The sequence below is a fragment of the Echeneis naucrates genome, chromosome 10 (genome assembly GCF_900963305.1).
Source record: "Echeneis naucrates chromosome 10, fEcheNa1.1, whole genome shotgun sequence".
NCBI lineage: Eukaryota > Metazoa > Chordata > Actinopteri > Carangiformes > Echeneidae > Echeneis > Echeneis naucrates.
In genome coordinates, this window is record NC_042520.1 from 19751439 (window position 1) to 19767477 (window position 16039).

The 16039-nt window shown below is 40.1% G+C and overlaps 2 protein-coding genes across 7 annotated transcripts in view; both read right to left on the reverse strand.

The window, feature by feature from the left end:
• The window catches only part of LOC115049495 (misshapen-like kinase 1), a 57336-nt gene extending 54270 nt beyond the window's left edge, over positions 1-3066 (reverse strand). For all 4 annotated transcript variants that reach the window (XM_029511740.1, XM_029511738.1, XM_029511739.1 and 1 more), the window contains exons 1-2: positions 2900-3066; positions 1824-1889 (exon numbers count right to left, since the gene is read on the reverse strand). In XM_029511740.1, the coding sequence (XP_029367600.1) occupies positions 1824-1889; positions 2900-2956 (123 nt within the window). In that variant the 5' untranslated portion in view covers positions 2957-3066. The remainder of the gene's footprint in view (positions 1-1823; positions 1890-2899) is intronic.
• A 5685-nt stretch (positions 3067-8751) lies between these two features.
• Positions 8752-13831, reverse strand: LOC115050475 (beta-1,3-galactosyltransferase 2-like). 3 transcript variants are annotated; one of them, XM_029513308.1, is made up of 5 exons: positions 13753-13831; positions 12106-12280; positions 11566-11577; positions 10073-10318; positions 8752-9544 (listed from the first exon to the last, which is right to left on the reverse strand). In XM_029513308.1, the coding sequence occupies exons 1-5, from the start codon at positions 13761-13763 to the stop codon at positions 8942-8944; spliced, it is 1047 nt and encodes a 348-aa protein (XP_029369168.1). In that variant the 5' UTR covers positions 13764-13831; the 3' UTR covers positions 8752-8941. The 3 variants fall into 3 exon arrangements, with proteins under 3 accessions (XP_029369168.1, XP_029369170.1, XP_029369169.1); XM_029513310.1 differs by lacking the exon at positions 11566-11577 and having other exon boundaries at positions 10073-10303; XM_029513309.1 differs by lacking the exon at positions 11566-11577.
• Positions 13832-16039: the final 2208 nt, after the last annotated feature.

Sequence of the window (16039 nt, forward strand, 5' to 3'; positions counted from 1 at the left end):
TGGTTTCCCATGACGGCACACACTCGCTAACTGCACATACATACACACACACACACACACACACACACAGAAAGCATTAAATGTGGACAAGAGCGTTCAGCCTTCACCGATGACCAATGAAATGGCTGTTCGCATTACAAACTCAGATTATTCTCATGAGACAGAAGAATGTATCTCATTAAATAGAAATTCGGACTGCAAAAGAAAATTCAACCAACTACTGAAATTTAAATCTTCACCAAAAAAAAAATCTCTCAGAAGAAGATTCTCCAGAAAACACCTCTATCATTTCTTGCTTCTTCTTCAGCCATCCTGAATGAAACTGCTCATCATTCATCCATGTGTAGACATTTCCCCCTTGTTGAAACATCAATGAATGTGAGTCACACGATGAAATTTGTGACTTTCTACCCGTGTGTAAAAGCACCCTGTGTAACTGGCAACACAGGCCTTAGTGTCCTGTGCATCTCTTGCAACATTTCCTCTTTCAGGAAATCAAGTGGCAATTGAGACACAAACCCACCTTCTCTCTCTTGCTCTCTCACACTCAAACACATGCACACACTTCTGCAAACTATTCATGAACCCCATTCATTCTTAAACCCTAAACTTTTAACCTCTGCCTGATTTCTTACATTTCACTTAATGTTATATAGTTTTAACACCAAGACAAAGAAATTTAACCCTAGGCAGTTACATTGATTGTTTATAGCGCACAATTGTCAAGCCAGGGACCGTATGCATGCACACTCCTGTCTGTGGTTGGGTTAAGACTAAAACCACTTTGGTTAAAGTTAAGAAAAGATGGTGATTTGGGTCATATGCAATTTAAAAACACTGCCTGAAGTCAAAGGTTATAGAGGTTATAGAGGTTAGGGAGGTTAATATCAACCCTGACTGCTTTCATTCTGTGTCCTGTCGTGCCATACCAAATATGTAAATTTGCAACATCTCCTCAATATGAAAGAAAACCTAATCTTGTTGCAATTTAATTTGCTACAAAATGGATTTTCCGCTGTAGTCGAGTAATGCATTAATGCTATTTTTAAGAGTTAGGGATAACTATACATGCCTTGTCAAGCAAGACAAGGAGATTTGTTTTCCTGAAAAAAACAAAAACAAAACATTCTCAACAGTCTAAAATTCATTTTGGATTAAGGTTTTGTATCACCACTATTAACATGTTTATTTGTCTTTTCTTTTAGAGGTCTTCATGTTATTACTGCTATGGTAGATCTCGCTGAGGAAAACTCAATAAGGTGTGAACCCTCTGTTGTACAAACGTTCACGAGAGAGGCCCTCCCTTTTAGATATTCAAAATTGAAACTACTCAATTTACGCAAAGCATTTCAGTTAGCGTTAACAGCAAAAGCATGTGATGATGGCATCCAACCATCTGCGCAAACCTATATAAAGCTAAACACCCCCAGTGACCACAAACCACACATACACGTACACAAACAGATATTGCGATAAGGAAGCGAGCCCCACCCAAGGCCCTTTAAAGATGCAAATGCTGATGTGCTGTTTTCAAGAGCTATACGATTAATTCATTTAATGAGAACCTTTTTCAAAAGTGACTGGAAGTAGCTGTGGTTTTACCAGAAGTGACAGAAATGTTTGCATGCGGCAGGGCGACTGGTGAATCTAACTTACAGCTGGTATTCATGCGCTAAACAGTGTTTTGTTGGAATCACGACATTGCAATGAAAATAATTTTTTTGTATCAGTATCCCACAACTGCATTAATGATCTTCCATGCATGCAGCAAACTGAAGGAAAAGGATGAGAGGAAAATAGAAAAGCATCATGGCAGTACTCACCTTATACACCTGACCATACGTTCCGTTTCCAACCACCTCCACCAACTCGAAGATACCTGCTGGATCCTGGAGAAAAACAAAATTAATGTCATCAAGAAAAAAAGACCAATGGGATTGGAATTGAGTTAATCTGGAAAAAGAAGAGCTGAGTCAACCAGAAAGCAAAGCTGAGTGTACTTTATAGAAAATGGAGGATTTCACCAAGGTCATGTTGCCTCAGATTTATGCCAAGCAAATCTGTGACATGCAGCTTTATATATGCAGATGGAGAACAATGCATTGTTATACTGGGATGTGGACTGAGGAAATGGTACTGAAAATGTGGATAACATTGTGAGCTGCAGGCAATGAAAATACAGTTTCATGGAAATTTTCCTTACTTTGTGATTTTATAGGTTTTGGCTTCAGCATCCAGGGAGATATCAAATCAGACATCATATTCAAATACATAAAATGTAAAGATTCTGGACATACTGCTTCAGTGTCGGACAGACACCAAAACTGCGCTTTAGTAACCAGTAAAAACGCTTTTAAGGGAACACAGCAGCACAGCCCTATTACATACTAGCAAATAACTAAATCTGGCTTAAAGAAAAACACTGCAGCTCGCTAGATTTAAGTGATTTATCTGCTTTTCTGTTTGTTTCTGTCACCCAGATTAAGGCCAGTGTGTATTCTTGATGTCGACCACTTGTTGCAAGTCAACTTTTGAGCGAAGGAAACTCCAGCGTGTAAACAGAGCAGCTTGTAAACTTACAACAAGCAGGACACGGAGCAGACAGACAACACTTCAGCTTAAAGCCTCGACACATTACACAGTTAACACCCGATCACAGTTTGGTGGACTTCCCAAAAAGCAGGAGCTGTCTTTTACACTACTTTTTGTTGTTGTTGTTGTTGTTGTTGTTGTTATCATTTCTAAATAAATAAACAACAACGACAACGAATAAATCAAATGAAATCTCTGAGTGCCCACTGAGTGGAAAGTAGCGTTAAGTTTGAAGGAACACCCACCACATCCTCCAATGTTTACTCAAACATTTTAACAAGAAGGAAGACAACATTTCTGTCCTTACTCTTAGAGCAGCGAGGTCGATGCTGTCCAGACTTCGGGTGGTGTTTTCTCTCGACATTGCTGCCAGTAAGTTAGTCAGCGTGTTGGTGTTGGCGGAGCAGACATGGACGGTGACAGTTGGTGCTCTACAGTCTAACGGGTTTTCCTCCGCCCGGGTCCATCCTGAGGTTTTAGGAGTCTACACGGTCGGGGCCCAGATCACGACTTCCGGAAGGGGCCTTTCAGAATAATGCTTCGTACCGGTGCACTTTTAAAAGTGCATTGATTTTTCTGGGCGCGTTTCCGCCGTTTTGCAGAGACTTTATGATAACATAAACACGATAGAGGAGAGCAATAAAAATGATGTATGGAATTTCGGTAGCTTTATCCAAAACATTTGAAATAGCGTACATAGAGTAGATTACGCTTTCCTTTTGAGATATTGGTCTAGGTTTGTACAGCTGATTTAACATTGTTCTAATAACTCTCCAAAAAGGTTTAAAACTTATCATACTCTCGCAATTCCGCTTTGATTGTGAAACTACCTACATCCGGTTTCCTGTTGCGCCAACCTGAATGTTTGGGCTGGCTTTGCTCCCTGAGCCCTGTGAGCGGTGTTTTCTCCAAAACTTAGCATCTACTGTCCTGAGAGCAGCTGGGTGAAGATGAGCAGTACATGTGTGCCGTGGTCGTGCAGGCAAATGCGTTTTTATTCTTTACAAAAAAAAAAAAAAAAAAAGAATAAAAGACCGAGTCATTATTATTTACTTTGCAAACGCTTTTTTTTTTTTGTAAATAAGTGACAAGTAATTATCAGGAATATAACCATTTATAAAAGCTAAACTAAAGCTAAAATCACTGAAATCACACTGGACACAGATCCCACTTCCCTGTTGACCCTCAGTCACTCCAGCATTCATTCATTCTTTTCCGTTTCTGGGTCGTTGGGGATGCTGGAGCCAATCCCAGGGCGGGGTCACCCTGGACAGTCCATCACAGGGCCAACACACAGAGACAGACAGAGACCAACAACCACTCACACTCACGTACAATTTAAAGTCACCAGTTAACCCAAACATGATGTCTTTGGACGGTGGGAGGAAACCGGAGTACCCAGAAGAAATCCCCACACACACAGGGAGAACATACAAACTTCACACAGAAAGGCCCCAGGCTGGGAACCAAACCCATGATCCTTTTATTTTTGGGCAACAACGCTAACCACTACGCCGCTGTGCTGCCATTAGCTCAGTAAAAGTTTTCCTAATGAGTCCTCAAAAAGCTGTGAGCAAGGATCATTTTAGCTTTAACAGACCTATTCCACCACAGACATTTGTGATAGCACATGTGACTGCACAAGAGGCACTCAGTGACATTGAATGCTGCATTGTGCATGTGTCAACATCCGCATCAAAGAATCAATTTCGTGCTTAATCGTGATTGTAAGCAGAAACTAAATTCAACATTTGAAAATTCTTCTGCCTGTAATTAACAGACAATGCCTGCCTTGTTTCAGCTTGTTTCAGCTCCCAGCTACTGTTCTGGGTAACACTGGGAAGGCAACAGGACTCTTTAACACAGACACTCCACTGACTTGCACACTACGGTTTCATGCCCCAGAGCCACTTTGTGTGCTACCCAAGTCTCACAGCTGTCACCGTAAATTTGGATGATGGATTTGTTGAGAGCATTAATTGATGTGGTGCTCCTCCCCATGCACCAGCATTGTTAGCAAAGCAAACTAATTTGCCTGCGCCTGCCAAGAAAGCTACATTATTGACATCTTTGCCAGTTTCTGAAATTCCAAGATGTACTTAATATCAATAGGATGGCATAAAATTAAATAAAATAGGATGTGATTGGCTCTTTTGGATGGAAGTTTGCTTTCTCTAACACGAATCAGCTAATGTAAAATTTAGCTATTTGTTAGGTGCAGCTAGGTAAATCAACATGTTAAACTGTAAACTGCAACATTTGTGTCCACAAGGGGGCAGGAGAAACACGCTTTGAGCACAACACTGACAACACAAGCTTGTGCACACATGCAGCAGCAGCAGAGCAACAGAAGTTCATTTAGAGTGATTTTTGTTGCCACCTGGTGACTCCGTTGTTGTGTGCGGACCAGTTCCTGAAGGAAATATCTAGCTCTTCAGCTGGGAATTGGTCCACTGTGTTCAGAGGCATTTGGCGCATCATGTGCCATTTGTTGATGTGCAGACAGTGTACAGTAGATTTGAAAAGCTTTTTATTTTAAACCAGCTGCCTGATGTGGCTAGAAATGTTAATGTGACAGTGGTGAGGGTGAAGTCAATTAATATTGTTAGTGCCCAGACAAAAACAAAGAACTGAAAAGTCACTTTAAAATTGATCATACCACCAGTTCCAGTACCAGTTCTCTATAGTTTTAACAAACGCCAATTCCCCTTTCATTTTCACACATATGATCATGCTATCAATATAGTGTCTTCTTTTTAACACAACCCAATTATGCTTCCAAGTTTAACTAACCTTTCTCTTTCATGTCTGTCTAAATATATGCTGCAGGCCAACTTACATAACACAGTGTAAGTAATTAAAGAGCATTATTATCAACTATACACAGTGAGATACACTCTTTCGTGATAAAACTTTCCTGTATGACAGAGCTTATAGTTAAAAAGTTAAAGTCTTCTACTCTTTAGCTTTGCTGCTATAGGCCTAGGCTGCTGGGGGAAGGACTGAGCTTCTCTCTCTCTCTCTCTCTCTCTCTCTCTCGCTGTCTGTCTCGCCCTGTTACCCTCTCTCCCCCTCTCCCTCTCGCTCACTCTCCCTTCCTCCCTCCTTGCATGCGCTGATAAAAACCATCCTTCTTAAAAAACACAGTTTCACCCAGTTCTAAGCATTTATACTGCATTTACTAACCATGTTCTGCCAAAGTCTCTGTCTCTCCCAGTTCCTCTCCTCTCTCTCCCTGTCCTCATCCTGCAGGTGGTGACTCATCTCCATCCCATGTTCCTGCAACACCTGCTGGTCCCATATTTCACAGCTTAACTCCATGAACTTCATGTAGCAACATGTTCCTGCCTACACCCCTCCCCCCCTCCAATGCCTATCTCTCTCTCTCTCTCTCTCCCACTCTCAACCCAACCGGTCGAGGCAGATGGCTGCCCCCCCCTGAGCCTGGTTCTGCTCGAGGTTTCTGCCTCTTAAAGGAAGTTTTTCCTGGCCACTGTTACCAATCTGGGATCTGGGGGGGACCTGTTGGGTCTCTTTAAATAATTTTATAAAGAGTTTGGTCTAGACCTGCTCTATATGTAAAGTGCCTTGATGTAACTGTGTTATGATTTGCCGCTGTACAAATAAATCTGATTTGATGTGATTTGATTTGAGATGAAAGAAAACAATTTATTGTTGAACGATACAAAATACTACGTATTTGAAAACGAAAAAAAATTGTTCCAGAAATATAATTTTGGGACCGGCACCTCTGCTTTGAAATTTGCCACGAAATAAAGGTTTAATTTAAAAGTTTATTCACCAAGTTTATTCAAGGCAATATTTGTATGATTGTCTACCGCTATGTAGCTAGCCGTAGCATTAGCAGGCATTCATTCCAGGAGCTTTATCCCCTGATACATCCTGCGGGCAGCACTACCTTTTCAAGAAAGCCTCAACTGACTCAGTATCCAAACATAATGAGAGTGAAACAAGAGTGAAACAAGTCAAACTTTCCACCACCAGACAGCTCATTCTGAGTAAAAACATAAATTCTGACATTGAATTTGGTTATTTTTTTCTATTCTGGCAATGAAACAGCAGTTTAATGCTGAGTATGTAGTAATATCAAAACTTGAAAACAGCTTTTGTAAGTAACCCTAATCCTCTCACTTATTTATGAGTATTAAGTATTTATTTGCTTTCAACAGTGTAATTATGTTTTAAATATGTTGTAGAGATGGAGCCTTACATTCCAGCTCTCTGACTGAACCACTGAGTCACAGTCATCATGGTGAAATAAGGGCCATTATGTGGTGGGACACAATCGGTGTGTGTGTATGTGAGTTGGGCAGAAAAGCAAAAAAGCCAAGTGACACTACAATTGTGTGTGTTTGGTTGAGTGCTGGAGAATAAGAGAACGATGGCAAGTTACTCGCTTGCACCCTCTGTGCGTGTTTGTGTGTGTGAGTGACTGTGACAAATTAAAGAGCGAGAGACGGGGAGAGAGGATGGCTTTGAGATTGTAGTGTGTGTGAGTGTGTTTGTGTTGTAGCAAAGAATAGACTCTCTGTGGTCTCACACAGTGGCCCTGTTCACACCAGGGTCAGCTGCCTGCACACACAGACACACACACACACACACTAAACTCAACAACTCAGACACAGACATTTATGGAATCGCCTTCAGACTAAACATGACGAGATTCTATGAAACAAGTGAAGAAGAAAATTCCACAGCGATGGATGCCTTCTTTTTTTTTTCTCCGTTCTCAGTGCATGTGTGTTACATACATTGGGGATAAGAGCTGTATAGCTTGCAGTTCTTCAGAAGCAAAGCAAAGGATGGAAGTTCCTTTTTTAGTCAGATATCAAAGCCTCATTTGTTCTGACTGATAAATAATGACAAATTTCTTATGCAAATTTCCAAGAAGACTTAGTCATAACAGTAACAGGAAATTCATGAAGCCATCTCTGAATACCACACACCTTGCAAAAGTTAAAAGACAATGTGAGAAATAGTAACCTTGACCACTAAGTGGGAGTGTGTCACTGTCGAGGGCCGATAAGACAGATACTGTGACGTCAGGTAGCAAGGAGGACTTGGATTAACAGTTTTTTGCATATTGCCTAAATTGGGGGTTGGCTTAAGTGGGAGTATGAACGTATAAAACCCCACAAAGTGCTAGACAGGGCTGCTTTCACAACACTGATCTCAGACATATCAGGAAGTGGTTTTACTCAAGTGTAGATTTTGGTGCAAAGGGACATACAGGAATAGAGAACATCATTGTGACACATTTCACTGTAGAGACTGAAAATAGAAAGAGCAAAAACAAATGATATATCAACACCTCAACCAACTTGTCGTACTTTATCAAAACAGGACATTGCATATCCTACAAGAAACACACACATATTTGGAGAGAGGTCATTCAGTGGAAGATAAGCATAACTGGGTAAACTGGCCCTTTCTCTCAAATACTCATATGGGTCTTTGTTATGACAACAAAAAAACTTTCAGGTTTTGACAAAGGCTCCCGTGACCCAGACAGCTAGCAGTCTAGCAGTGTCCACCACTGTATCAGAGAAGACCAAAGTTTAGGAGACTTCACATGGCGTGCAGCTTTTGTGAGAGAGCATGCCATGTGTTTTATGCTCCAATTCAATTTTATCCCATCCCAACTACTCACTCGCATATGATGAGTAAAAAAAAAAAAAATCCAAAAGTTTCTACATGTCATATTTTTCATGATATGATGCAAACCACAAACTTCATATCATGAGTAGAAATCATTTGCTATAGTCATGGCTACAAAAAAAGAAACCAAAACCTACAGATGCAGAATAGAGTGATAGACTGCTGAGTGTCAGCAGATCCAAGGGAGTGTAGCTGCACTAAAGAATCTATTACTCCTGACAGTGAATTTATTTTATGTTGTCGATTTGCTGATTGCCCGCGCAACTGTGTTGGTTGCACCTTGTGAGAAGTGAAGTTTGTGGTTGTATGCAGCTGTATGGGTGCAATACGGATATTTCCTTTTTGGGTGAGGATGATTTGTTTAATTATAATCTCAGCCTTGGTATCTGACAGTTATGTCTTCTTAAAGATCATCACAGTTTCTTTCATGCATATGAAAGGTCACCTCAGTCACATAGCCACAAGAACAATAACAAAATATAAAATAAAAAATATATATTTAAATTATATCAATATATTTAGCTCTGTTACAATCTTTGTCTTGGTTTGAAAAGTTGATTCTGTACTCTACCATCAATATATTATAATATCATATGGTATCTTACATTCTAAATGCTGCACTGTGCAAAAGGGTTATGCAGTTACAACTATTGAAATTAAGGTTAAGTGTTTAGCAGCCACTTTGTCTCTGACTCTGATACATTCCCCATACGTCCAAAAGCTGTTTGGAGCTGTCTAGTATTGTTGTAATGACAGTGGTCCAGTAACAGTTGCTTGGAGATGAGTAAGGCATTGTGTCCATAAACAAAGCATTATGAGGAGGATCTGTTAGTGTGATCCCCAAATGTCTCATACACAGTCCCACATACACGTCTTCTATAAAAAGAGCTTTAATGTGTGAAGATGCCTCCATTATCTTTTGGGGCAAATCCAGTGAGAACACGTAACCCAGTCCACGGGGGTAGATTGGATAAGTTGACTCAGGGAAAACAGACAGAGGCAGAAACCATTTGGAAGTCCGGTCTCGAAGAACGGCAGCATCTCTTTCCAAACGTCCTGTCATATATAGATGTTGAGGGGCTTTCAAAAGCATGCCAACAAGTTTCTGGACATTAAGGAATATGTCTGAGTCAATCTTCATGGCGTAGGAGGCATTGGGACAACGGGAGCTGAGCCATTCAAACATGACCATGGTCTTAATGGTGAGGTTATTGTAACTGTCCACAAAGTTACTCTGCAGAATGTCTTGATGGGTCCGACTTTCCTCCAGCACCTTCAGAAAGAAAGACAGGGGACCGGGTTTAGTTTTTAGTTACTCAGTCTTTTCTTATTTACGTTCAGCAGATGCACAAAACATCAATATTCAGTATGTGTCTTGTTTCTCGCTAATTGGACAATGTAAGTCAAAATTTAAGGTCTTGCTCCACAGCGTCCTTGCTCAGGGTTATATCTGAGCCATTAGCAACAAATGGTCCACTGTGTTTGTGCTCACAATCCTTAAAGTTTGTATCCTGTTAGTGCAGGGCAGGTAGTGTACTCAGAGCTTTTCACAGAAACTCTGCCCAAGTTGTTGGCTGAAACCTCATTTCATGTTTTGTCAGTTTCAGCCCTCTGTCCAGACTAGCTATTCTTTACTTTGGAAACAGTCTCCTGCAAGACATTTTTCAAGTTTAGCGTTTAAAAATTTTGTTGGCCTATTGTATTTATTTTGCAAAGAGGAAGAACATTCTAGAAATGCACCTTTTTCCCGCTTCTACATATTTAGAAACAAGTCAGTCATTTCAAAAGTGAACACACTCACTTCTTCCTCAAGGTGCACATCTCTGTCTTTGGACACTCCCAGCAGGAAGTAGTGGCTGACCACTTGGCCTAGGACTGTAGTTTCTTTTCCCCACGTTGTGCGTATCATTTCACGAGCCTCTCTGTTGCTGGGTGCAACTGGGATCATAAGAATCACAAATGGCTTTTCCTGCAAACATCTGTGTGGTTCGTCCAACATGAAGTGGTACTGGTGTGGATATGCAACAAAGTACTGTGATGTGGAGACCTGTGCAAGTACAAAAGGTTTCTTTTAAGCCTTGCCCCCCACTGGGGTTGGGGTACCATTTTTTTCTATACTGTAGTCTTAGTTACATATGAGAAGACAAAATAGGGATGTATTAGTGTTCAGACAAACGTGAAAGTGGACTTTTCCCACTTTATCTGTTTGTAAAACTTTATTTATTAGTGTTGTCCATGTTGATCTGCTCAGAAAAGCAGATAAACATGTTACCCACTTGTGTGGCACAAATGGAAACTTCTGGATCTGCATATGCCTGTATCCTGACAAAACAATCACTTCTACTTAAACTTTTGGTTTCTGGCTTTTATCCAGATGTAATAGTCATAAAGTATATTGAGCCAAATGAAACATAATATGTGCTCTAACTACTTGCCAAACTAACATTTCTACCTTGGTTAATATTCAGCACTGTGCTTTAATCTGACAGACTGACAGACCACAAGAGGAAGGATATTCCTCACAGAAACCCATAAATGGTTTTGCTCGTGTTTTTTGTGCTCTTGGCTGCCGAGTTTAACATTACTCACTGTTAAGACCTAACTTATGCTAGAGTTAAGCGGTGTGTGTTCAATATGAGGGTAAAACTTGCACCGCCTATCCAAATGTAGAGTTGCCAACTCTTACACTTGTGGCATGTGACACGCTTTCCCTCTAAATCTTAGTGTCATGGAGCTGCACACACTGCTGTGTCAGCAAAACTATGGTGTTATATTTGCGTCAATGTCAGTGACGTATGCGGCAGCAGGGGTGGAACGTGTGTTCTGCTTCCTATTCATTTTTGAAAGATCCCTTTTCTCCCCTGATCCTGTTGGTGAGCAGCCAACAGGATACTGTGTTTTCACCCCTCCTGCCTTGTCAGATTGACACTTTGTTTTGGTCACCTCTCCAGCCTTTACCTACAGTCCCTCATGCAAATTTGTCAGTGCATGTTGCTGACTAATCTTTGCTTAAGTTTTGGATACATCTGCCTGTTCCTGATTGCTTGCCTGTGCACTGGACCAGCTTTGGTTTTTAAAGCCCTGCACTTTTATCCATGATTGATTTAATGGGGATTAAGTTGATGGGATCACAGTCAAGCACCCGAGCCAGGTACCTAGAGTTGGCAACCCTGTCTGAATGTTAGCAGAGGTCATGCTAAATTAACTATAGTAAGTGGACTGGGATGTAAAAGAATGTAAACAAAGGTAAGATAGGTGAAGTGGGTCATTAATTACCTCACTCGTGCTGCTTACCTTGTTTGCTTGCTGATTGCCGTGCAAATATGCCGTGCAAAAATAAAGAAATAAAGAAAATTTGAGTTAACTTTTCCAACATTGTATAAATCTGTTTTTTGATAACAACAAATTCTAACATTTTTTTACCAAGTAGTGACACTTTAGTGCAGCAAAAGACTTTTGTGTGATGAGCCATTTCATTCAGTCACCTAATTTCGAAACCTTCGATATCAGCACCACAGAAACAGCAGAAAAAAAACCTTCTGGCCTTGATTTCTTCACACAAATTGCATCAAAATGTTACTTTGCTGTGCCTCATTAGGGAGTGTATAGATCGACTCATGCACAACAAAGATCACAGCGTCATTGATTTGTGTCTGTAACAGACAAGATCACAAAGAGCATAACTTCTGTAGAATACAACATAGTCCTTAAAAAGTATGAAACAGATGTGTTGAGGTGACTCATCTGAAATGTATGGCTGTTCAGATGAACAAAAAATGACTGAATGAAATTAATAATGTGCAGACTTTCGGTACCTGCCCTGGATATACTTACACTGCCAACTGCAGTAGTCCTATTTTCTTGGCTCAACATGGCCGTTGTCCTCCAAATGTTGACAGGCCTTGATACTTCAATGCTTGAACTTTTGAAAATATACGTCATAGTTCCCAGCACGAGGCACAGCATCAACAAACACAACCAGCACCTAGGCATCCATAGAGTTTTTCCACTGCCAAGACAAAAGCGAAAATGGACTTCTTTAACAGCACTTAGCTGCACAGCAAAGGAATCAAAATGCACTTTGGTAAAAATGCCTCATCCATCAAGATGTGTATCACTCTGAAACCACGGTAGGCTGAGCTGGCATTTGTGAAAAGTTTGCACAGGAAAATGTGGTGCATATCAACAGACACATATATGCTTTACAAACCTCTCCACTGACTGTGTAGCCTTCAAAAACAGTGACCGCTCAGCATAGTCGAGAATCCACGTTAACCACATTAAAGACAAACACTGACAGCTCTCTGTATTTGTGTAATTATTACAATTGCTAATTATTATTATTATCAATTTAATTTTAATTAAATTTAATTTTAATATTCTGACATAGTTGGTTCAGGTCTGCTAACTTTGTATCTTTCAACTGAGGAGCACTACAGCTACAGCTACAGCTACACTGAGTTGCTTTGAGGTAAACCGGTCCAAACCACCAGGGACTCTCCTCACATTGTGTTAACGCTGACCAAAACATGAAAATGAGCTGTCAAATGATAGAAACTGATACCTGAAAACTATGAGCTCTGATACTAAAACTACTAACGTTCCACAGTTATTTATGTTTTACCCAGCTTGCTTGAGACATAACTTACACGCACATGAGAGAGTCACTCCAGAGAAATATCACTAGCTGTGCATAGGCCAAAACTTTAGGGAAGTGAAAAAGAAGGAAGGGGGGAAAATGAAAACAGCAACTATCAAAATGAGTTAATCTTCATTCCAGTTGGAGGTGTGAGTCAGATAAATACAGATTCTGTTGTTCCAAGTCTGGAGGCAAAGTTTTCCAGAGAAGGGCAAGATCTGTGTCCTTTTCATGCACTAACAGTGGCAATGTTGAGACAAATATTTTGTCTGAGAGAGAATGTAACTGTTGGCAAACCACAGCGATGTAGCCTCATGAACCCCCAGAGGATGTTTAACTATGAGTGAAAAAGGTGCTTCAACCTCTTCAAGGTGTTTCTGGATGTTATATTATTGTATATGTGTATGTATATAAAGAAAAAACCTTCCATCTATGAGCTGTATGACTTCAAATCTGTTAGTACAGATTAAGAAACTCTTTCAGAATATAATGATACAAAATGAAAAACAATAGAACTAAATCAGATGAATGACTAAAAAATTCAACTTTGAAATGGAATTGTAAGCTGTCAGATATAACTTTTTTTCAGTGCTGGTTTTTCAGTAATGCTATCTGTTTATATCTGTTGCGGAAACAAGGACGTTGAACATCACAGTCACACGGGCTAAAATCAAAAAATTAAAAAGGAAACAAAATTTTGCAGGGAGCTCAGTCCTAACCTGACCTGACTTATCACAGTAAAACTACACAGGAGCTGAAACCTTCTCCCAGAGACCTTCTTTCACCTCCTGACCCTTAAGGTTCATACATCTCTAATAAACAGAGCTTAAATCTAAACTTACCAATTCGACATGATCAGATGAGGGAGACTGATTATAAACTGCCAGTAACAGCATTCTGACAGACGGCTGCAAATGAGGATGTTGCCAACAGTGACTGTGGTTTTCTGACAGTGAGTGAAGGAAACATAAGCTGGCAACTCCTCCTTACAGACTGCTGCTTCACAAAAATACAGACCTGAAGAGTAGATGTGATTGTGGGAACCGCATATAACTATAGGACACTGACCTGATTTGGCTGGAGCGGAGAACATGACTCAACATGTGCACTGCTTCAAGAAGCACATTCCAATTTATCAACAAACCCGCTATCGCTATTTTCTGTGTTCATTCTCCTTCTTATGTAGATTTTAATGTTTTCATATCAATCAATGGTACAACCAGTGGTCTACTGCTTTTTGTACTAGCACATTAATTACAATTAATTTAAAACATTTGCCATCCACTCCGCGTCTCTCGTACACCCTCCAGAGTGGATGTAACCTGGACCATGGTTTTTCCTCCACCAAACTTGACTGTTTTCTGGGTGAACCTTGGGCCTATGCGGGCCCCAACAGGTCTTCAGCAGTATTTGCTGCGATTGGGATGCAGTTCAATGGATGACGCATTTGAAAAATCAACCTTCTGCCACTTTTCCACAGTCCACCCTTTCTGCAAGCTTTGGGCCTTGGCTTTTTGTTGTCTTCTGTTTAATGCCGGTTTGTGAGCACTAATTTGCCCATGGAGACCACAGCTTGAGAGAACTTGACAAATTGTTCTTGTGGTCACAGGGGTTTCTGGTAACCAGTTCTCATGTTGCTCTGTTGCATTTGAAAGACGGATGGCCGTGGACAGCCCTCTCAAACAATTGTCTTACAAGGTCTGCCCGACCTGGGCTTGTCATGAACGTCACCAGTTTCTTCCTTCCTTTTTTTAATCCTCTCCACCTGACGTTTGGATAACTTGAAGATGTCTGCCACCTCAACAGCACACTTGTTCTTCAGGCTGTTGATGATCAGCACTTTGGTCTGTGGTCTGCGTCAGGGTGATACACAATGTTATTTTTGGATAATAAGCATAATCTAGAGGCCTTTGCCTTTCATATAAGCCATTTCTGATTCCAATTGATCAACTGCAATTCGAGTAATTATTTGTTGTTCCTGCAACTTAGATAAGCGACAAGACTTTTGTCAGGGACTGTAGTTGATTGGAAAAGACACGCCGACATGTAAGGACTCACTGATAATGCATATTAGATGCATGTCGCATGTATTTCACACCGTGCCCATGATGAGCGGAGGGGGCAAAATGACAGGCAAGAGTATGCACCCTCAGAGATGAACAAAGCTGTCAATACAACCAGCAAACAACTTCTGTGAAAAAGTAGAGAAGACAAAAGAGAGAGAAAGAAATGGAAATTGAAAGATTACATTTGGAAGAAGTAAAAGAAAAATGATTAACGGTGGAATGTGTCAGATGACAGATATTCAAAGTGTATAAAACAACTCAGATACTTTTTATTTGCTCTCAGTTAAATTATTTCAACCAATATATCCAAAGAATAGTCAAAAAAATGAGCTGAAATCAAAAGACAACCACTATACTGTATATTGCCATCGAATATAACAACTCAAATTATTGTATCAAACAATCTCAAATATCCAGAATTCATTGGTTCTAATAAGACAATGACAGTACTGTTGTGTAAATTCAAAACATTATTCACTTTGCTTAAATATTATGGTAATAATCCTGTTTTTTTTTTTTTTTTTTTTTTTTAAAGCTCACAAAGAAGAATGTGGTCTGTTTCAGCTTGGAGTCCAGCTTTTTATGCAGTGAAGCCCCCTTTGGCTGACTCATAGTGATCTTTATTCCAGAGTGACGGGTTTAAAACATCAGTCTGTTAGCAGTGATGTACTGCCATGAAAACCATCCATCCTATCAACAAAGAGATGAAAAGTATGAAAGCATTAAGCGGCTCTGGGTCACACGTTGGGTCACACACTTAACGTGGGTGGCTAACAAAAAATGCAGGGAAGAAATCACCGTCATGTATAAGCTGTACAGAGCAAAGAACAAACAGATATTAAAAACAAAGTCCAGTAAAAATTTTCACCAAATTTTTAAAAGGATAAAACTTTGAATGAAATGAAACTAAATAAATAGTAAAAATGCTGTTGGTGGGTCACCTCCTTTTTTCCCTTTATCAGGTTTTATCGATACTTTATGGCTGGACAGAAAACAAATACCAATAAGACGTTTATTCCCCTTTGTATTAAAAGAGGCTGCAAAAAAATGACTGTCATTTTTC